Source organism: Aedes albopictus, chromosome 3 (genome assembly GCF_035046485.1).
Source record: "Aedes albopictus strain Foshan chromosome 3, AalbF5, whole genome shotgun sequence".
NCBI lineage: Eukaryota > Metazoa > Arthropoda > Insecta > Diptera > Culicidae > Aedes > Aedes albopictus.
In genome coordinates, this window is record NC_085138.1 from 178,031,661 (window position 1) to 178,053,893 (window position 22,233).

General features: G+C 43.7%; 1 protein-coding gene across 1 annotated transcript in view; it reads left to right on the forward strand.

Moving 5' to 3' along the window:
* The window catches only part of LOC109403316 (acetylcholine receptor subunit alpha-like 2), a 113,977-nt gene that overhangs the window by 34,837 nt on the left and 56,907 nt on the right, over window positions 1-22,233 (forward strand). Inside the window, exon 4 of the mRNA XM_019676124.3 lies at window positions 16,876-17,056. Within this exon, the coding sequence (XP_019531669.2) occupies window positions 16,876-17,056 (181 nt within the window). The remainder of the gene's footprint in view (window positions 1-16,875; window positions 17,057-22,233) is intronic.

A 22,233-nucleotide genomic window follows, 5' to 3' on the forward strand; every position in this document is an offset into this window, starting at 1 on the left:
GGAATTTGATTACGGTTCCGGTGCAATCAGTGACTGAAACTATTTACTGGAGCAATAAATAGTTGCTGAGCTCAAGCAAAAACAAACGAACGTGGATTTCATCATGGTTAAAAAGTGGCAAAAGTTCGGATTGATGAAAATGGTATCTTTCTGGTTAAACTTTGAAACCGGCGAAAAAAAAGGGAGCTAATTATCTGTCGAATGAGTTTTGGAAAAAAAATGTCATCTGAAACTTAGATGTTTTTTTTTAAATTTAACTAGTTTAAAAATCAAACACGCTTTTGTTGATTGTGAACATTTTGTTATTCTTAACATAGGGTATCGGGATGCTTCGTTGGCATAGTCCTCTTGTTCGACCTATCTTAACGTAAACCAAAAACTCAAACAAGCACGCATAACTGGAGATCGGAAAAGCTATGCGACAAACAACTGTAACATTTCGTTTCAATTTTAGTACTTTAGAACAGCGTTTCTCAAACTATGGGTCCAACTGCTTAATTGGTTGGATAATTTCTATAAATGATACTTGTCCTTGAAAGTATTGAATGAATTACTAGAATGTCCGTCATAATTTCTGAAATGTTTCATGAACGGTGATTTCATGTTATTTGCAATTCGCAATTTTTATTTGATTTTTCAAAATGAACTTATACGGTTCTATATTATAGAATTTAATTTTGAAACGGTAAATTTTCTTTAGAATTATTTTTGAAAATCCCCAAATACTTATTGAAATGTTACTCTAAAAATGTTCAAATTGACCTTCCATAATTGAAATATTTAGCAATTTACCTTTCTTGACTTTCTTTAGGAAAGACTTCAGATCTTTCGTAAATTTACATTTATGTTTTGTAAATATATGTTTATTAACTCACAACTACACTTCCTTTCCAAAGAAATCCCCCAATTTTGTAAGTTTGTCAAAAGAAGAACTTGGTTATTAACATGAAATTCTTCAACAATTTCACCAGACTAGAAATGTCAAGAAGTTTAAAATTTCTGAGACTGAGCGCAGCGCAGTACAAGTTTATCTTTGTTTAATGTTCTTTCCTGATAAATATAGCATTGAAGCCTAGTGTTCAACGCGTTCAGAAGAAATAGCTCAAGAACTGTTCTACTGTGAGTCTATTTGCAATAATAATCATTCTCAGCTGTGTACTGCGAACAACAACAAAAAACGGATTCCGACAAGAAAATTGTGATGGATCAAAATATGTATTACAATCGCTGTAATTACAAATCGCTGACATACCAATTCGTTGATGGTAAAACAGCTTTTTTTCATCTGTCTCTCTCTTCTCTCTTCTTGGCGTAACGTCCTTATTGGGACAAAGCCTGCTTATCAGCTTAGTGTTCTATGAGCACTTCCACAGTTATTAACTGAGAGCTTCCTCTGCCAATGACCATTTTGCATGCGTATATCGTGTGGCAGGCACGAAGATACTCTATGCCCAAGGAAGTCAAGGAAATTTCCTTTACGAAAAGATCCTGGACCGACCGGGAATTGAACCCGTCACCCTCAGCACGGTCATGCTGAATATCCGTGCGTTTACCGCCTCGGCTATATGGGTCCGTGTTTACATCCAACGATTTGGTCTTGTTGGCGTTAATGATAAGACCTGCCGCTTAGGAGCGATTGGCAAAATCATCGAGCTTGCTCTGCATATCAGAGCGCCGTTGAACTAGGAGAGCAACGCCACTTCGAAGTCATTTAGGTGCTCCATGGTAATGGGCTGCCACAGCAATCCACGATTTGATTCACGGTCAATCACACCTACCAGGATCTCGTCGATTACGATGAGGAACAGTAGCGGTGATAGTATACATCCTTGCCTCACTCCAGCAACGACCCGGATGAGATCGGACAAAACACCGTTTTGCAGTACTCTGCACTAAAATGCCCTGTACTGAGCTTCAATAAGGCCGATGATTTTTTCAGGGACATGCGCTTGAGGGCTTCCCACATGTTTCCGTGATTGGAAAGGTCGAAAGCTTTTTCGTAATGTATGAACACCAGGTAGAGAGACACTTGGAATTAATTGATTTGCTCCATGATGATACGGAGCGTGACAATATGGTTGACAAAGGATCGTCCGGCCCGGAATCCTGCTTGCTGCCGTCGGAGAGTTGCGTCAATCTTCTCATGTATCCGGTTTAGGATTACATTGCAGAGGACTTTGAGAACGATACACAGTAACATAATGCCCCGCCAATTATCGCATACAGTCAGCTCACCCTTTTTGGTCACCTTACATCCAGTCAGCCGGAAATGTCACGGTTTGTTTGGTCATATGTTGCAGAATAATTAATGCAGTAGTTGTGCGGATACTACGGGGTTAGCTTTTAGTATCTCATCTGATATGCGATCGACCCCCGGAGCTCTGTTTGATTTCATGCAATTGATGGCTGTTTCTATCTCCTGCACTGATGGAGCTTCGGTGTACGGGTAACGCGTCGAACCCTTGGCGGATCATGCTGAGGTGTTGATGGCGTGGCCGATACTTGAACAAGGTTTCGAAAGTGCTCGCACCAGTGTTTCAACTGGTCAGCCGGGTGGGTCCGTAACTACATATCTTTCACTGGCATCGTAGCATTCATATTGGTCCCACTAAGGCGACGTGAAACATCGTAGAGGAGACGGATGTCGCCGGTGTTTGCAGCTTTCTTGCCTTCATTGGCTAGGGAGTCCGCCCACGCTTTTTTGTCCCGTCTACATGAGCGTTTCACTTCCTTTTCGAGAGTCGAGTAGCGCTGACGAACTACGGCTTTGGCTCCTCGTGTTTTCGCTCGCTCTATCGCGGCTTTGGCGTTTCTTCGCTCCTCTATCTTCCTCCAGGTATCATCTGTGATCCACTGCTTTCTCCGGCTGCGTAGCTCACCCAAATTATTCTCGCCGGAGGCGATGAAGGCGTTCTTGATGGCACTCCATTGATCTTCTACGCTTCCACCTTCTGAAATATCCGCAGCACGATTCTCTAGCTCCTCAACGAAGGACCTTTTCATTAGTCTTGCAGTCGGCGTGTGTTGAACCGGCGCTCGATTTTTTCCTCCTGTCGATGAATCCTAGCAATGCGAAGCCGGATGATGATCGGACATAATGTCGGAGCTATGTTTGTTCCGCACATCAAGAAGGCTTCGTCTCCATTTTCAGCTGATGCAGATGTGGTCGATTTGATTTTACGTGAAGCCATCACGGGAAACCCATGTCACTGTGTGCACTGATCGGTGAGGAAAAAGCGATCCCACAATAACCAACTCTGAAAGTAGCTCTCCGTTCTCGCTGATTTTTCGAGATCATGGCATCCCATGGCGTGCTCATAGTCCGAGTTGTCGGAACCAACCCTCGCGTTGAAGTCGCCCATGAGGATCCACGATTGCATTCAGTTCGCTGTGAAGCTTCTCAAAAAGTCTTGCATTTCGACATCATCGGTTGGCGCGTAACATAGGATCATGGTAAGGTTTCGAGCTCGTGTTCTGAATCTGGCTACAGTTATCCTCTCATTAATAGGTTCCCACTTCATGAGCGCAGCGTGGACGTGAGCGCTGAGCAAGAAACCGACTCCACGGTGGCGAGGAGCGTGTTCACCTCGTAGACCAGAATATAGCAGAATTTGGCCCGTCGCCAATCTGTGTTCTCCAAAGTTCGGCCAACGAACTTTGCTCAGTCCTAGAATCTCAAGCTTCATATGGCATACCTTATTGACAAGTTGCGGATAACTGACGCTGAGGAAGATTACAGGTGGTAGTCGAAATACGCGTATCTGTCATAGAGCAAAATAGGGCGAAATTAAAAGGTACGAAACTGATTACACATTCGAAGAGGGTATTCTGCTTATAGGGCTCGAAAAGTCGGTACCAGAAGTTGTGCCAGTTTACCCTGCTGGGCTAAGGTTAATACATTCCAAGTTCCAATTCTTGTCTGTTGTTTCGCGCTAAAAATCATTGCCGTTGAATCAGTTCACAATCTTTCATTTTCGGTTTCTGTAACAGTTTTTGGGTTTCGGAAACCAGACATGGGCAAAACACCAAAGGGGCTGTCCATAAACCACGTGGTCATGAGGGGGGGAGGGGGATGTTCGGCCAATGACCATTTTGTATGGACAAATAAAAATTTTTGTATGGACTAATGACCACGCCGGGGAAGGGGGGGGGGATTGAAAAGTCTCAAAAAAATGACCACGTGGTTTATGGACAGCCCCAAACCGTGCCGCACCGGTGGCGTGTTTGCCCGTAAACACACCACCACCGTGTGTGTTCATATCACCACCTTCGTTCAGCTTCTACTGATGGACACGCAGTGCGACTGACAAAACACTCGTGTCGCTTTCGGCTCCGTGTTTCAGTTTTGGTTGGACACGGAGGCCGAGTGTTTCCGAATGTTTGAAACACCAAAACAGTGAGCTCGACCACAGTGCGTGGTAGCTTGACTGCATCAGATCCACTGAGTCAGAATGGACGAGAAAGACACCGGTGCTGGAGAATTAACGGTACAGAGCGTTTGAACTCGCACGAGTGTTTTGCATAATCGGAAACACTCGGGCTCCGTGTTAACCGAAGCGCAAAACACCGTGCCAATGCCTGAGCACCGCCACCGACACCTGTGTTGAGCCAGGCACGCTGAGTGCTCGTTATGAAACACGAGAGCTAGGTGGTGGTTTGGCACCCACGGTGGTGTGTTTGAGTATTGTGTTTCCAGTTCAGAACCGAATTAGCGACATTTTTTCTTTTACTTCCGCTACTTTTGCCTTGCGTTATACACTATGTCGGAAGTGGGGCGCTGCATAGAATACCAGGTGTACAATACAGCGCCCCACTTCCGACATTGTTTTTAACGCAAGGCAAAAGCAGCGCAAGTATATATTCTTTTATGTCGCTAATTCGGTTTTGAACTGGAAACATAATATCGACTCTTCGTACAGTGCAGTGTTTGGACATGTCTGTCGGAAACAGTACATTGTTGGCCTAAGAACCCCTATCCACCGTGGTGGGGCTGTCTCCTTAAGTCCTTAAGCATAGCTTTCGGTGGAGGAGTATTTCGTACTCAACTTAGCTGGAGGCTTTGTCATCGCTTGACCCAAGGAAGCTTAAGGTAGGAACTTGTGAGGACCACAGCTATGTTGGACGCTCTCCTAATCGACACACCGTGTTTTTTTATAATAGATTTTTTTGATCGATGTGACTCATTGCAATGCATTAGTTGATTATTTTATTATATTGATTTTTCGATGTTTGCCTTCGTTGTGGATGTAAAATCATATATGAACTCATAAAATAAGTCATGTGAATTTATATAGTAATTCATTAAATCATACTGACTTAAATATTTGGCACATTTATCCTTTTTTTAATGAATATATCTAAATATATGAACCTATGATTTATTCCTGCAATAATGTGCTCGCATGGAAAATGAAAATTGAGATTTCCATTCTCGGTGCAGCATACAAATAGACAGACCATAGTAACGGCTACCCCCCATTTTCGCGGTTGCATTGAATATGCGTGTCGCATCAGGCGCACGCGACGCGACGCGACGCGACAATAATGTATGCGATCCCCAAAATCAATGCAAGACCGCGCGCGCGTGCGAAAATGTTTGCCAAAAGGATTGCTCGTCATGCATGGTAAGCGATTACAACTTCCGGACCGTTTTCGATAATCGTTTTTGTTTAATTCGTGCTTTATTTATGACACTCCGCCGCGTACAACCATCACCAGTAACGAACGAATGCCTTTTCATGAGGTTGTTCGTATGTGTGAACATTTGCACGACAATTCCCACATGTTCTCCATGTGCTTTACATTCGACACAATATTATATCCTGTCGTGTGGTATGTAGCTACGATTTTCGAATAGGTCGAAACCTGTTCAATTTTGGTGGGGAAAGATGTGTTGGGAAGTTCTATTGGGGTTTCTGTAATAAAAGGCACAAATAAATTCTTCAATACTGGGATAAATAATAATTAATGGTTAGTTATTGTGTGGACCAAGGGAATCCCTAAACTTTGTATAATAGTGAAAAATGTTAAAACTAGCAGGGTGGGTTGTTTCATTTGAATGCCAATAGCCAGCTTCATGCCAATTTTCGTATCCAGTAATGGTGAACGAAAATCCGGTGGAACGAGAGATGGGTGTCCATTAAATATGTGATTATATGTAGTTCTTTTCAGTTCTACCGACAATGGATTTGTTGTGTTAGTATTTTTTGACGTAGGACTACGTCTCTCTTTTCTATACCGGGTGTCATTCTAAATTTTCAGAAATCAGCCGCGTTACGTTTAAAGTGGAGATTTTGAGCGTTAATAGCTCAGCCATTTCTTGTTGAATTTTCAAAATTTTGGCACCAATCGATTGCAAATCTTTACACCAATTATGTCCAATAATAATATTTGCTGTTTTTCAATAACAAACTATTGAAAAATTGGGAAAAGTGAACCCATGTTTATTCCAGCCAATCACGATCGAGCACATTTTGGAGCACATTTTGGATGCTCCCGTCGAATATAAAAGCTACTGCTTCTTCGCATCTTCCCTCATTTGCCTTTGTCGTCTCGAGGTGAACGCATCGAACGAGAGCTGCCCACTTTCTTCGTTTGCGTTTTCGCTCATTATTCTTTGACGGCCGTGTTGGCTCGGCGTCGGTGGTTGCCGGCAAGGGTGCTGTTGCACATTCGCCTTCAAACCGTCTAACGCGGCAGACGAAGGAAAGAATACGTTTCATCGATTGCTCGGCGGTGGTGGCAGAGGCAGCAATATCCACAGAAAGATCAGCGACATACGAATTTGCGAGTTGCGTCGCTGTCCTCGGGGCTCGGTCCTTTCGCCGATTGATTGGCGGTGGCGCATTGATGATAGCATCAGGAACATCCAGGGCAACAAGCGGCGGGCCAATTTTCGACGGCGTTCAGCATTCAGCACGGAGGAATCCAACACGCATTGCGTGGCATGATAAATTCATGTCATTTTTTGTCTAAAATCGTCCAATATTCAATCGGTTCTTTTCAGGACCATAGAAAATTATTCATCAAGAGTTGTGAATCAGATAATTATTTCATTCCATCATGGATCGGTAAAAGTGTGGTGCAACCGAAAAGTGAAAGATTGAATGCTTGGTGGCCCCGCAAGAATGATGATGCCGGCCACTAATGGTTCCATCCGGAATTTATCAACCCTATCCGAACCATTTTTCGTGAAACATCGATAAATTATAACGTTGTTCGAGTTAAAATGATCTTAACCTTACAATATTTTGATTACTTTATTCGTTAAATGGAAATTTTCTCATTTCTCGGTTGATTAACCGTTTCAAGCGTCTGGTGCATGCGGGGCGGGTCATGCAAATAAAATATACTGAAAAGCCAGCCGAATGGGAGGAGCTTCATCTGCTAATCTAGGGCATAAAAGCTGCTCCCTCTGATTTCTTTCGTCATTTTCGTTGGATCAGTCAAGCAGGGTGGATGTCACCTCCACACCTGAGCACTACCCATCGGCGACTCTCGGCTATCGTGCTGATAGCGTCATGAATCTTATCCACGGCAGAAAGCGGCCTACCAATTTCCGGTGGCATCCTGCAGGATTAGCACGGAGAAAACCAACACGCATTGCGTGGCAAGGCGGTTTCATGCCATTTTCTTCCTGAAATCGTTACTTTATCAAACGGTCCTTATCAGGATCACCAAAAAATGATTCTTCAAGAGTTGTAAATCAGATAATTTTACTCCATCAATCGAGAAAAGTGTGGTTCACCCGAAACATGAATGATTGAATTCCGGCCACTAATGGTTCCACCCAGAATTCAGCAACGCATTACCCTATCAGAACTATTTTCCGTAAAACATTGTTTAACTCTAACAATTTTCGAATTAAAATGATCTAAATCATCCAATATTTTGTTTACTTTAACGCTTAATGAATTTTTTTTCCATTTCTGGGTTGATTAATCGTTTGAAGCGTCTGAAGCAGGCGGGGCGGGCCATGCAAATGAAATATTCTGGAAAGCCAGCCGAATGGGAGGAGCTGCATCTGCTAATCTAGGGGTATAAAAGCTGTTCCCTCTGATTTCTTTCTGGATTCCGCCAGACTGAAAAAATGTCGAATGTCGGGTTAAAGTCGGGTCAATTTTTATCGAATGTTGGGCCACTGTTGGACCAACATCGATCAACTATTGGGTCTATGTTAGGTTTGGTGGCTAAAATCAAAATAGGTGAATGATAGGTTGATGTCGGGTTTGACGTCATCAACTATGGTAAAAGCTTTAAACCTACAACACCACAAATTTATGCTTCCTAGCTGGGGCTCAATTGAATGATGTGCCTTGACTGAGGCTGGAGCTGAAAATTAGTAAAAGCTCGAGATCAGTCTTACCCAACCAATCACAATCAAGCATAGTTCTGTGAGGCGACACGACGAAACTTATATAAGTGGTGCACACACTCATTTCGATCATTTCATCGGCACACACAGCAGCGGACGGACAGCACTGAGCGGCAGCAAGATCCCAAAAAAGATCCGCTTCAACGGATGAGCAAGCGGGTGGCACCGCCCTCTGTCCAATGAAGCCTCGATTCTTTTCGGATCCATCGGCAGTGGAGGCAGTAGCGGAAGCAACATCCAAAGAAAAATCCGCCTCGGCAAACGAAAATTCGATTGGCGTCACTTTTCGTTTGCCGGGGCCCCGATTCTTTCATGGATTGTCGGCGGCAGCAGCAGCGAGATCCCAAAAAAGATCCGCTTCAACGGATGAGCAAGCGGGTGGCACCGCCCTCTGTCCAATGAAGCCTCGATTCTTTTCGGATCCATCGGTGGTGGAAGCAACAGCGGAAGCAACATCCAAAGAAAAATCCGCCTCGGCAAACGAAAATTCGATTGGCGTCACTTTTCATTTGCCGGGGCCCCGATTCTTTCATGGATTGTCGGCGGCAGCAGCAGCGAGATCCCAAAAACTAGGAGTGTGTAATGTCTGAGACATAACCGCAATGTTGACGTAGGACTAATTTTTAACGCATAATAAAGAATTTGGGGCTCACAGATGAAGTAAACGTGTATCTATTCAGCAAAAATAACGGCCAGAGTAAAATCACTATGTGCTAAAGACTCGAAATCTGGCGATTGTTGCTGGTAATGATGATTCCCGTATCATGACGATGATGCTGCCGAGCAATGCCTTTAAAGTTGAAGGATTCGTCATTGAAATAATCGTCATCATTGAAAATTCGAAAGCAGTTTTCTCGTACAAAGTTGAAATTTCCGCAGTGAAAATGTATTCACTGTATTGCGGCTGAAGATTGGAGTAAAGTGAACTTATTTTCACTGCAGAAATTTCAGTTTAGAATGAGAAAACTGCTTTCGAACTTTCAATGATGACGATTATGTCAATGACGAATCCTTCAACCTTAAAGCGCATTTGACAGGTATCCTACTCGATTGGAATGACATTGACAGTAAATTTGGAATTTCAAATACCAAATATACAGCGGTGTATATTTAGTATAAAAATTAAACTTTATCGATAAACTAAACTATAAAAAATTAGAATTAGTTGAATTTTTAGAAATAATTGAATAATGCTCCAAATAACTCTTTCGGAAGCTTTGGGGCCCTTAAAAGAACCATTTTGGTATAATTCATTGCCACCCATGCCGCCACCACCGATTGATCCGAAAAGAATCGAGGCTTCATTGGACAGAGGGCGGTGCCACCCGCTTGCTCATCCGTTGAAGCGGATCTTTTTTGGGATCTCGCTGCTGCTGCCGCCGACAATCCATGAAAGAATCGGGGCCCCGGCAAACGAAAAGTGACGCCAATCGAATTTTCGTTTGCCGAGGCGGATTTTTCTTTGGATGTTGCTTCCGCTGTTGCTTCCACCACCGATTGATCCGAAAAGAATCGAGGCTTCATTGGACAGAGGGCGGTGCCACCCGCTTGCTCATCCGTTGAAGCGGATCTTTTTTGGGATCTCGCTGCTGCTGCCGCCGACAATCCATGAAAGAATCGGGGCCCCGGCAAACGAAAAGTGACGCCAATCGAATTTTCGTTTGCCGAGGCGGATTTTTCTTTGGATGTTGCTTCCGCTGTTGCTTCCACCACCGATTGATCCGAAAAGAATCGAGGCTTCATTGGACAGAGGGCGGTGCCACCCGCTTGCTCATCCGTTGAAGCGGATCTTTTTTGGGATCTCGCTGCTGCTGCCGCCGACAATCCATGAAAGAATCGGGGCCCCGGCAAACGAAAAGTGACGCCAATCGAATTTTCGTTTGCCGAGGCGGATTTTTCTTTGGATGTTGCTTCCGCTGTTGCTTCCACCACCGATTGATCCGAAAAGAATCGAGGCTTCATTGGACAGAGGGCGGTGCCACCCGCTTGCTCATCCGTTGAAGCGGATCTTTTTTGGGATCTCGCTGCTGCTGCCGCCGACAATCCATGAAAGAATCGGGGCCCCGGCAAACGAAAAGTGACGCCAATCGAATTTTCGTTTGCCGAGGCGGATTTTTCTTTGGATGTTGCTTCCGCTACTGCCTCCACTGCCGATGGATCCGAAAAGAATCGAGGCTTCATTGGACAGAGGGCGGTGCCACCCGCTTGCTCATCCGTTGAAGCGGATCTTTTTTGGGATCTCGCTGCTGCTGCCGCCGACAATCCATGAAAGAATCGGGGCCCCGGCAAACGAAAAGTGACGCCAATCGAATTTTCGTTTGCCGAGGCGGATTTTTCTTTGGATGTTGCTTCCGCTGTTGCTTCCACCACCGATTGATCCGAAAAGAATCGAGGCTTCATTGGACAGAGGGCGGTGCCACCCGCTTGCTCATCCGTTGAAGCGGATCTTTTTTGGGATCTCGCTGCTGCTGCCGCCGACAATCCATGAAAGAATCGGGGCCCAGGCAAACGAAAAGTGACGCCAATCGAATTTTCGTTTGCCGAGGCGGATTTTTCTTTGGATGTTGCTTCCGCTGTTGCTTCCACCACCGATTGATCCGAAAAGAATCGAGGCTTCATTGGACAGAGGGCGGTGCCACCCGCTTGCTCATCCGTTGAAGCGGATCTTTTTTGGGATCTCGCTGCTGCTGCCGCCGACAATCCATGAAAGAATCGGGGCCCCGGCAAATGAAAAGTGACGCCAATCGAATTTTCGTTTGCCGAGGCGGATTTTTCTTTGGATGTTGCTTCCGCTGTTGCTTCCACCACCGATGGATCCGAAAAGAATCGAGGCTTCATTGGACAGAGGGCGGTGCCACCCGCTTGCTCATCCGTTGAAGCGGATCTTTTTTGGGATCTCGCTGCTGCTGCCGCCGACAATCCATGAAAGAATCGGGGCCCCGGCAAACGAAAAGTGACGCCAATCGAATTTTCGTTTGCCGAGGCGGATTTTTCTTTGGATGTTGCTTCCGCTACTGCCTCCACTGCCGATGGATCCGAAAAGAATCGAGGCTTCATTGGACAGAGGGCGGTGCCACCCGCTTGCTCATCCGTTGAAGCGGATCTTTTTTGGGATCTTGCTGCCGCTCAGTGCTGTCCGTCCGCTGCTGTGTGTGCCGATGAAATGATCGAAATGAGTGTGTGCACCACTTATATAAGTTTCGTCGTGTCGCCTCACAGAACTATGCTTGATTGTGATTGGTTGGGTAAGACTGATCTCGAGCTTTTACTAATTTTCAGCTCCAGCCTCAGTCAAGGCACATCATTCAATTGAGCCCCAGCTAGGAAGCATAAATTTGTGGTGTTGTAGGTTTAAAGCTTTTACCATAGTTGATGACGTCAAACCCGACATCAACCTATCATTCACCTATTTTGATTTTAGCCACCAAACCTAACATAGACCCAATAGTTGATCGATGTTGGTCCAACAGTGGCCCAACATTCGATAAAAATTGACCCGACTTTAACCCGACATTCGACATTTTTTCAGTCTGGCGGAATCCAGAAAGAAATCAGAGGGAACAGCTTTTATACCCCTAGATTAGCAGATGCAGCTCCTCCCATTCGGCTGGCTTTCCAGAATATTTCATTTGCATGGCCCGCCCCGCCTGCTTCAGACGCTTCAAACGATTAATCAACCCAGAAATGGAAAAAAAATTCATTAAGCGTTAAAGTAAACAAAATATTGGATGATTTAGATCATTTTAATTCGAAAATTGTTAGAGTTAAACAATGTTTTACGGAAAATAGTTCTGATAGGGTAATGCGTTGCTGAATTCTGGGTGGAACCATTAGTGGCCGGAATTCAATCATTCATGTTTCGGGTGAACCACACTTTTCTCGATTGATGGAGTAAAATTATCTGATTTACAACTCTTGAAGAATCATTTTTTGGTGATCCTGATAAGGACCGTTTGATAAAGTAACGATTTCAGGAAGAAAATGGCATGAAACCGCCTTGCCACGCAATGCGTGTTGGTTTTCTCCGTGCTAATCCTGCAGGATGCCACCGGAAATTGGTAGGCCGCTTTCTGCCGTGGATAAGATTCATGACGCTATCAGCACGATAGCCGAGAGTCGCCGATGGGTAGTGCTCAGGTGTGGAGGTGACATCCACCCTGCTTGACTGATCCAACGAAAATGACGAAAGAAATCAGAGGGAGCAGCTTTTATGCCCTAGATTAGCAGATGAAGCTCCTCCCATTCGGCTGGCTTTTCAGTATATTTTATTTGCATGACCCGCCCCGCATGCACCAGACGCTTGAAACGGTTAATCAACCGAGAAATGAGAAAATTTCCATTTAACGAATAAAGTAATCAAAATATTGTAAGGTTAAGATCATTTTAACTCGAACAACGTTATAATTTATCGATGTTTCACGAAAAATGGTTCGGATAGGGTTGATAAATTCCGGATGGAACCATTAGTGGCCGGCATCATCATTCTTGCGGGGCCACCAAGCATTCAATCTTTCACTTTTCGGTTGCACCACACTTTTACCGATCCATGATGGAATGAAATAATTATCTGATTCACAACTCTTGATGAATAATTTTCTATGGTCCTGAAAAGAACCGATTGAATATTGGACGATTTTAGACAAAAAATGACATGAATTTATCATGCCACGCAATGCGTGTTGGATTCCTCCGTGCTGAATGCTGAACGCCGTCGAAAATTGGCCCGCCGCTTGTTGCCCTGGATGTTCCTGATGCTATCATCAATGCGCCACCGCCAATCAATCGGCGAAAGGACCGAGCCCCGAGGACAGCGACGCAACTCGCAAATTCGTATGTCGCTGATCTTTCTGTGGATATTGCTGCCTCTGCCACCACCGCCGAGCAATCGATGAAACGTATTCTTTCCTTCGTCTGCCGCGTTAGACGGTTTGAAGGCGAATGTGCAACAGCACCCTTGCCGGCAACCACCGACGCCGAGCCAACACGGCCGTCAAAGAATAATGAGCGAAAACGCAAACGAAGAAAGTGGGCAGCTCTCGTTCGATGCGTTCACCTCGAGACGACAAAGGCAAATGAGGGAAGATGCGAAGAAGCAGTAGCTTTTATATTCGACGGGAGCATCCAAAATGTGCTCCAAAATGTGCTCGATCGTGATTGGCTGGAATAAACATGGGTTCACTTTTCCCAATTTTTCAATAGTTTGTTATTGAAAAACAGCAAATATTATTATTGGACATAATTGGTGTAAAGATTTGCAATCGATTGGTGCCAAAATTTTGAAAATTCAACAAGAAATGGCTGAGCTATTAACGCTCAAAATCTCCACTTTAAACGTAACGCGGCTGATTTCTGAAAATTTAGAATGACACCCGGTATAGAAAAGAGAGACGTAGTCCTACGTCAAAAAGATCCGCTTCAACGGATGAGCAAGCGGGTGGCACCGCCCTCTGTCCAATGAAGCCTCGATTCTTTTCGGATCAATCGGTGGTGGAAGCAACAGCGGAAGCAACATCCAAAGAAAAATCCGCCTCGGCAAACGAAAATTCGATTGGCGTCACTTTTCGTTTGCCTGGGCCCCGATTCTTTCATGGATTGTCGGCGGCAGCAGCAGCGAGATCCCAAAAAAGATCCGCTTCAACGGATGAGCAAGCGGGTGGCACCGCCCTCTGTCCAATGAAGCCTCGATTCTTTTCGGATCAATCGGTGGTGGAAGCAACAGCGGAAGCAACATCCAAAGAAAAATCCGCCTCGGCAAACGAAAATTCGATTGGCGTCACTTTTCGTTTGCCGGGGCCCCGATTCTTTCATGGATTGTCGGCGGCAGCAGCAGCGAGATCCCAAAAAAGATCCGCTTCAACGGATGAGCAAGCGGGTGGCACCGCCCTCTGTCCAATGAAGCCTCGATTCTTTTCGGATCCATCGGCAGTGGAGGCAGTAGCGGAAGCAACATCCAAAGAAAAATCCGCCTCGGCAAACGAAAATTCGATTGGCGTCACTTTTCGTTTGCCGGGGCCCCGATTCTTTCATGGATTGTCGGCGGCAGCAGCAGCGAGATCCCAAAAAAGATCCGCTTCAACGGATGAGCAAGCGGGTGGCACCGCCCTCTGTCCAATGAAGCCTCGATTCTTTTCGGATCAATCGGTGGTGGAAGCAACAGCGGAAGCAACATCCAAAGAAAAATCCGCCTCGGCAAACGAAAATTCGATTGGCGTCACTTTTCGTTTGCCGGGGCCCCGATTCTTTCATGGATTGTCGGCGGCAGCAGCAGCGAGATCCCAAAAAAGATCCGCTTCAACGGATGAGCAAGCGGGTGGCACCGCCCTCTGTCCAATGAAGCCTCGATTCTTTTCGGATCAATCGGTGGTGGAAGCAACAGCGGAAGCAACATCCAAAGAAAAATCCGCCTCGGCAAACGAAAATTCGATTGGCGTCACTTTTCGTTTGCCGGGGCCCCGATTCTTTCATGGATTGTCGGCGGCAGCAGCAGCGAGATCCCAAAAAAGATCCGCTTCAACGGATGAGCAAGCGGGTGGCACCGCCCTCTGTCCAATGAAGCCTCGATTCTTTTCGGATCAATCGGTGGTGGAAGCAACAGCGGAAGCAACATCCAAAGAAAAATCCGCCTCGGCAAACGAAAATTCGATTGGCGTCACTTTTCGTTTGCCGGGGCCCCGATTCTTTCATGGATTGTCGGCGGCAGCAGCAGCGAGATCCCAAAAAAGATCCGCTTCAACGGATGAGCAAGCGGGTGGCACCGCCCTCTGTCCAATGAAGCCTCGATTCTTTTCGGATCAATCGGTGGTGGCGGCATGGGTGGCAATGAATTATACCAAAATGGTTCTTTTAAGGGCCCCAAAGCTTCCGAAAGAGTTATTTGGAGCATTATTCAATTATTTCTAAAAATTCAACTAATTCTAATTTTTTATAGTTTAGTTTATCGATAAAGTTTAATTTTTATACTAAATATACACCGCTGTATATTTGGTATTTGAAATTCCAAATTTACTGTCAATGTCATTCCAATCGAGTAGGATACCTGTCAAATGCGCTTTAAGGTTGAAGGATTCGTCATTGACATAATCGTCATCATTGAAAGTTCGAAAGCAGTTTTCTCATTCTAAACTGAAATTTCTGCAGTGAAAATAAGTTCACTTTACTCCAATCTTCAGCCGCAATACAGTGAATACATTTTCACTGCGGAAATTTCAACTTTGTACGAGAAAACTGCTTTCGAATTTTCAATGATGACGATTATTTCAATGACGAATCCTTCAACTTTAAAGGCATTGCTCGGCAGCATCATCGTCATGATACGGGAATCATCATTACCAGCAACAATCGCCAGATTTCGAGTCTTTAGCACATAGTGATTTTACTCTGGCCGTTATTTTTGCTGAATAGATACACGTTTACTTCATCTGTGAGCCCCAAATTCTTTATTATGCGTTAAAAATTAGTCCTACGTCAACATTGCGGTTATGTCTCAGACATTACACACTCCTAGTTTTTTTCAGTTTTCCGCATCTTTCAATTATTAAGAACTCTTTCGAGTTTTACTTTCAAAGATCATAAGGGCCTTTCACAAACCACGTAGACCTCTAGCGAGGGTTCAGGTCTGGCCAAAGTCTAAGCTCCATAAAAATGTTCAAATTTTAGTGCGGACAAAAGTCTATAAGGGGAAGGGGGGAGGGGGGTAGGGGTGGTTTGGTTGGTTCTGAGATGACCAAAATTTGGTCTACGGTATTATACCTAAATACTAATCATTCGGTTAAACGGCTCTCCGCCAAATAACCCTTTCGGTCTAAAGATACATACACACCAATCAAATGGCTTATCAAACATCGTGTGGCCAACGAGCAACGCAGTTGTTGGTCCATAATCACCAGATCATCTAACTAACAGGCATCTTCAGTGAGTAAGTATTGGTAATCTTCTATCTTCGGGCAAGCATGATGCAGTTGCTTGTCCATGGCAGCCCGTATACCTCTACGTCTGACCAAGTTACTGTTAATGTCGGAGTACATTTGGAAAATGACTGCTTGGCAGTGGTTCACGTTGGTACGTGGTTGCCTTTTGGTTGGCGAAACGCGACAGATAGACTGTGTGTTACTGTAAAGCGTCACCAAGTTCAGGGGATGCTATTTTGTAAGCATAATATGATAGATTATTGATTATACTGTGTTGTAAAATTGGAAGGAATGAATCCGGAATGTTTACCGCTTCTTATTGTAGATATTGTTGAGAAGAAATGAGAAAGGCGTTAGAAATATACAAATTAGGAAAAACTAGACGGCCAGAGAATGAACCCAGGACTGCATTATAATCAGAAGCAGTCGCAATTTAAGCACCATATATTGAGCCCATCGAATAAAATAAAAACACTCTGTGTATTAAACTTTAATGACAGATTTTTCCCGAACATTTAGATTTCGGAGTCTATAATTAAAAATGTAGCTCTTTTGATAATACCTTGAGTTTTTTTTTCATTCTTGCCCCCACAGCGCTGATGGCGAATATGTTGTCACAACCTTAACCAAGGCAATCCTACACTACACCGGCAAAGTGATCTGGACTCCGCCAGCCATTTTCAAGTCATCGTGCGAAATTGACGTACGATATTTCCCATTCGATCAGCAGACATGTTTCATGAAGTTCGGTTCCTGGACGTACGATGGAAATCAGGTAAGTGGGTCACTATAAGTCCCATATAACCCAAATGGAAGTTAATTACACTAAGGACTTTTTTTACACGAGGGATACGTCCCGTGTAAAAAAACCTGTTAATTCGCGAAACCGTGTAAAAAACGTGTTAATTTGAGAAACCGTGTAAAAAAATACCGTGCTAATTCGGGAATCCGTGTAAAAAAACTGAGGGAAATCTGAAAATATTTGAAATGTCCTCACCTTCAGATATCCGAGGTTTGTTTTAGAGAGTTAATAAGGAAAAGAGGGGGGTAGTAGTAAGGTTTGAATGTAGGGGTTAGAGGGAAAGGGGACAAGGGATGGGTTATGGGGAGTAGAGTGCATACTGTTTCCAAGGAAGATCGCAGAGGATATTTTGAGGTGTTAAGAACTGCCTAGACGGACGAAACGAAGGATCAAGGAGACTGTCAACACCCTACAGGTCCACGGAGCAAGGTGGCGTAATCGATTGATTGTTGTTACACCACTGATACTGTTCAACATCCTACAGGTCTACGGAGCATTGTTCTGTAAACAAATAATTTTCAAACATGACCTCCAATTTTGATCTCCAAGAACTTCCACGAGAAAAGGCCAGAAGATCTACAAACATAGCCAATGGTTTCTTGCTACATTACCGATGCGTTGTAACATCCCAGAGGTCCATTGAGCATTGTCCTGAAGAGTATTCATTTCTAAAGATATGCTAGGTCTTCCATGAACTTACGCGAGTTAAGGCCTTAATATCTACAAGCGTACTCAATGAATTGTTACATTTCTAAAACGTTGTTACATGTTACAGGTTCATGAACAATTTTTCTGTAAGGAACTAATTTCCACAGATCTTCTAGATCCTCAAAGAACTTCCATGAGTAAAGACCTGAAGATCTACAAGCGTTATCAATGGTTTGTTGTCACATTAATGATACAGTGTAGCGTCCTACTGGTCTAGGGAGCATAGTTCTGTAGAGAAATAATTTCCAAAGATGATCCAGGATCTCCAAGATTTTCCACGAGTAAAGGCGTTGAGATCGACAAGCGTAATCAATGGATTGTTGTTACATTTCTAATAGGTTGTAACATGATACAGGTCCATGAACAATTTTTCTGTAAGACACTAATTTCCACAGATGTTCTAGGTCCTCCAAGAACTTCCATGAGTAAAGACCTGAAGATCTACAAGCGTTATCAATGGTTTGTTGTGATATTACTGATACAGTGTAGCGTCCTTCAGGTCCAGAGAGCATAGTTGTGTAGAGAAATAATTTCCAAAGATGATCTAGGACCTCCAAGAACTTCCGCGAGTAAAGGCCTTAAGATCTACAAGGGTTACCCAAAATAAGCCAAATTTGGAGTTATAAACCATACTCCCTGAAATGAAAATTATGATGGTCAATATGTTTTGTTATCCAGCTTCCAGATGTTCAATGTTTCAATAGGGAAAATAATAGGGTAATTAAGGTAACATGGACCAAAGTTCGTGAATGTTTGATATCCAGTGAATATCGATAAAAAATAATGGAAAAAATAAAGTATAAACGCCTGTCGCACTGCGTTGCGGAAAGTTCCCCAAGAGAAAAAGAGTAATTATAAAAGCCAAAATGTCAATAGCTATACTTCTCAACTTAAAACCCGCCAACAATCGCTTCACTTTTGTTTTCCGATTCAGGAATAACATTTTCCAACACTTCATCATCCTGCCGGTCATAATTCATTATTATTTATTGTGATTCGTTCCGCGTTTTCTATCAAAACACATCTACGCAGCAAACAACAACTTATCATCTTGTTGAATTCTCGCGGGTGCGCTCGTGTTGACATCCCCAACTTTCTCTAACACTCTCCACTCTCCCTCGCACCCCGAATGCGAAAAGCCAAGCCCCACTGCAGGCTCTAAGGCTTAGCTGTTGTTGTTGCGAGCGACCACAGACTGTTATAGACAAGTTTAATAAAGTTTCTACTTCCATTCCAATTTTCCCCGATGAATACTTGACAACGTAATAAGCAGAATATTTTACCCTGACATTGCTTATTAATTTTTGCTCCAAGCAAACTCCAGCCAAGCCATTGCGTTCTCGGAACAAGATGACTTGGCCGCGGATTGACGGTTGCCATACCGGAGCCACCAGCCATAGCGATGCGATGCTACAATCTGACGGTTGATTTATTTGGTCCTGAATGGCATCTTTCACCGAAACTGACAAAAAGCGTAGTGCATAAATTTTCCATCTCGTTAATCACGTCAAGCAACACCAAGGACAAGATAAAGAACGAGAAAAATTACATAAATTTTTGACCACGTGGAATGTGGCAAATGTGGGTAATCTTTATCTAGTCCATAGGAAAGGTCATCTTACGGCTTTCAATTTGAGGAAAAGTTTGTGTAATATAAATGACTTCGTGCTTGTTGGGCTCATTGAGCGGTGGAGTGGAATAGCGGTGAATGTCTTGAATTTCACGAGACGTTAATAATGGAATATTGCTTAGATTCATATCAGCCTGCAACAATCATTTGTGAGATTCTTTCTGAAGTTCTTACAAAGATTTAAAAAATACTTCGAGGATTTCAAACAAGATTAATATTTTTTTTAGAAATCTCTGCAGAGACACTTCAGACAGGTTCTATGAAGATTCATACATAAATTTCAACAACAATTAAATTGAAATTTTCTCTACAGATTTCACCAGAAACCTTTACAGAGATTATATAAGGAATTGATGCAAACGTTTCTTTCGTGTTTTCCCAAAAAAAATGCTTTCTAAATTCACTCAATTTTATGGAAAGGTTAATAAATTTTGGTTCGTTTTAAACATTTCTTCAATAATTTGTTCACGAACTCATAAACGTTTCTAAAGAGGCCTCTAAATATTACATGCAAGTGCAAGGTTTTAATTGCTTGAAACCTACCAAATTTAAGTTTTAATCAATGTTTTGCATATCGTTAATTTAGTTGTTAGTCACAACTTTACCCAGTCACAACTTTGACCAAATAATTACCATGCTTACAAAATGTAATTATTTTACCGACTAAAGCATGCGAGAATTTATCAACCTGCATGTACCCGACCCCCAACTAATTTTCAAAATGCTGGCATTTTGTCAATTTTCATTCGATTTTTTGAAGTCAACCTCAATTAATCATAAATGTGTGCTAGTTTATTATAGTCAAGTGGCCATGCAATATCCAGAACCATTCCGGGGATATTCCGGTTTTACTGGGGTCAGTGGGTTGCCAAAATGGCTAAAAGTGATTATTTAGTGTGTAATTGTGTTTGAACCATCGATTTGCAGCAAAATTTTTGTTACGAACAGTGAAACACAAGTGCGATAACCAGATTTGAATAAATTGACCCATTTGGATCTCCGTGACAGGTTCTGCAGGACGTCGTTGGGGACACTTATGGTTTTCAACCTAAACATGTCGTGTGACATATCAATCTTCATGATTTCGAATGACTGAGTCAGAAACGATAGACTGAAGTCTGTATCATCTAATATGGCCACTCCAGAACATCTAGCACAGATTCCACGGGGGTGTCATCTGGGACATTTATGGCTTGCAATCCAAACATACCGTGCCTCGTATCAATCTTCATGATTTCGAGAGAATGGGACAGAAAAAATAACTGAAGTATGTATCAACTGATATGGTCGCTTTGGAACAAGTTCCGCAAGGGCCTGAGACGATCTGGAATATCTCCGGAATGGTTCCGGATGTTACATGGCCGATGGCCACTTGAGTATCATAAACTTGCAACCGCTTATGATCGATTGAGGGCGTCTTCAAAAAATCGGAAGAAAATTGACGAAATGCCAGCATTTTGAAAATGAGTTGTTGCGGTCGGGTACGTGAAGGTTAATTTCATAAACCAATTTTCTAAAAGTCCAAAGAGATTTTTTTTTCTAAGAAATCCTTAATCAACAAGTAAAATTTCTGAAGAATTCTGAAGAAGGTTGAAGGTTGTTTCGAGGTGCTTATGAAAACCCTAGAAGGAGTAAGTGCCAGGGATGCTTCGAAAGGTTACATAGACGATTTAAACGGTTTCAGAGGGCCTTCCTGGAGGATCTCAGAAGGTTTACATATTTGTTTTAGGAGGACTTTACACTTTAGAAAAAATTACCTGGTGTTTCAAAGAGATTCTGGGGGCTCTTAGATCAGATGAGACCCTTTGAAATAGCCAGAAATTCCCTGAATCCTCCCTGAATCAAGAGACCCCTTGAAGCGCCCTTTAAATCCCTAGAGTCCAACAAACATCTCCCTGGAACCCCTTGGATACCACTGAGGCCGAGACCCACTAAGAGACTTCTGAAACGACACTGACAGCTCCGAAAATCCCAACACAGATAAACTCCCCTGAGACCTCTTGAGGTCTCCTGATTCGATCTGAAAACTCCTGGAAATCCTTTGAAAACCCTGAGACTCCAGAAATGCCTTTGGATCCCCCTTGGACACCCTATAACACTTCTGAAACGCCCTAGAAAACTCCCTGAAATCCTGGAAAGTACTGAAAGCTCTGAAATGCCTCTAAAGACCCTTCTGAAAGTCCCTGAAATGTCCTTCAGCCGCATGAAATCTCCCGAAACGATACTGTAACTCCCTTACCTTACCTTACCGGTCAGACTAAGGTCTACTTAGCTCGCCAAGTACCACGTCTTCTTGTACCGGTCGGATTGCTCTCGAGAACCAATTTAATCGAGTTGCTATCCGACATCCTGATGACGGGACACGGCTTCCGTAGCTTCCCGATTTTCGCGATCTGGACGATAGTTGATTCTCTCAGCAGTTGATGCAGCTTGTAGTTCTTTCACCTCCTTCAAGTCCCGTCTTCCATCTGCACTCCGCCGTAGATGGTACCAACATCTTCTGATCGGAAACTTCAAGGGCGCATTGATCCTCTTAACGTAGAGTCCATGCTTCGTGCCCATAGAGAACTACCGGTCTAATCAGCGTTTTGTAGATAGTTAACTTCGTGTAACGGCGAACTTTGTTGTGGAGTCCAAAGTAAGCTCGATTTTCTGCCAAAATGCGCCTCTGAATTTCTCTGCTGGTGTGGTTGTCAGCGATCACCAGTGAGCATAAGTACACGAATTCTTCAAGAGCCTCGATTTCATCACCGTCAATAGAAATTCGGGATGGCGGGTGCGGTGATTCCTCCCTGGAGCCCTTTGCCATCAT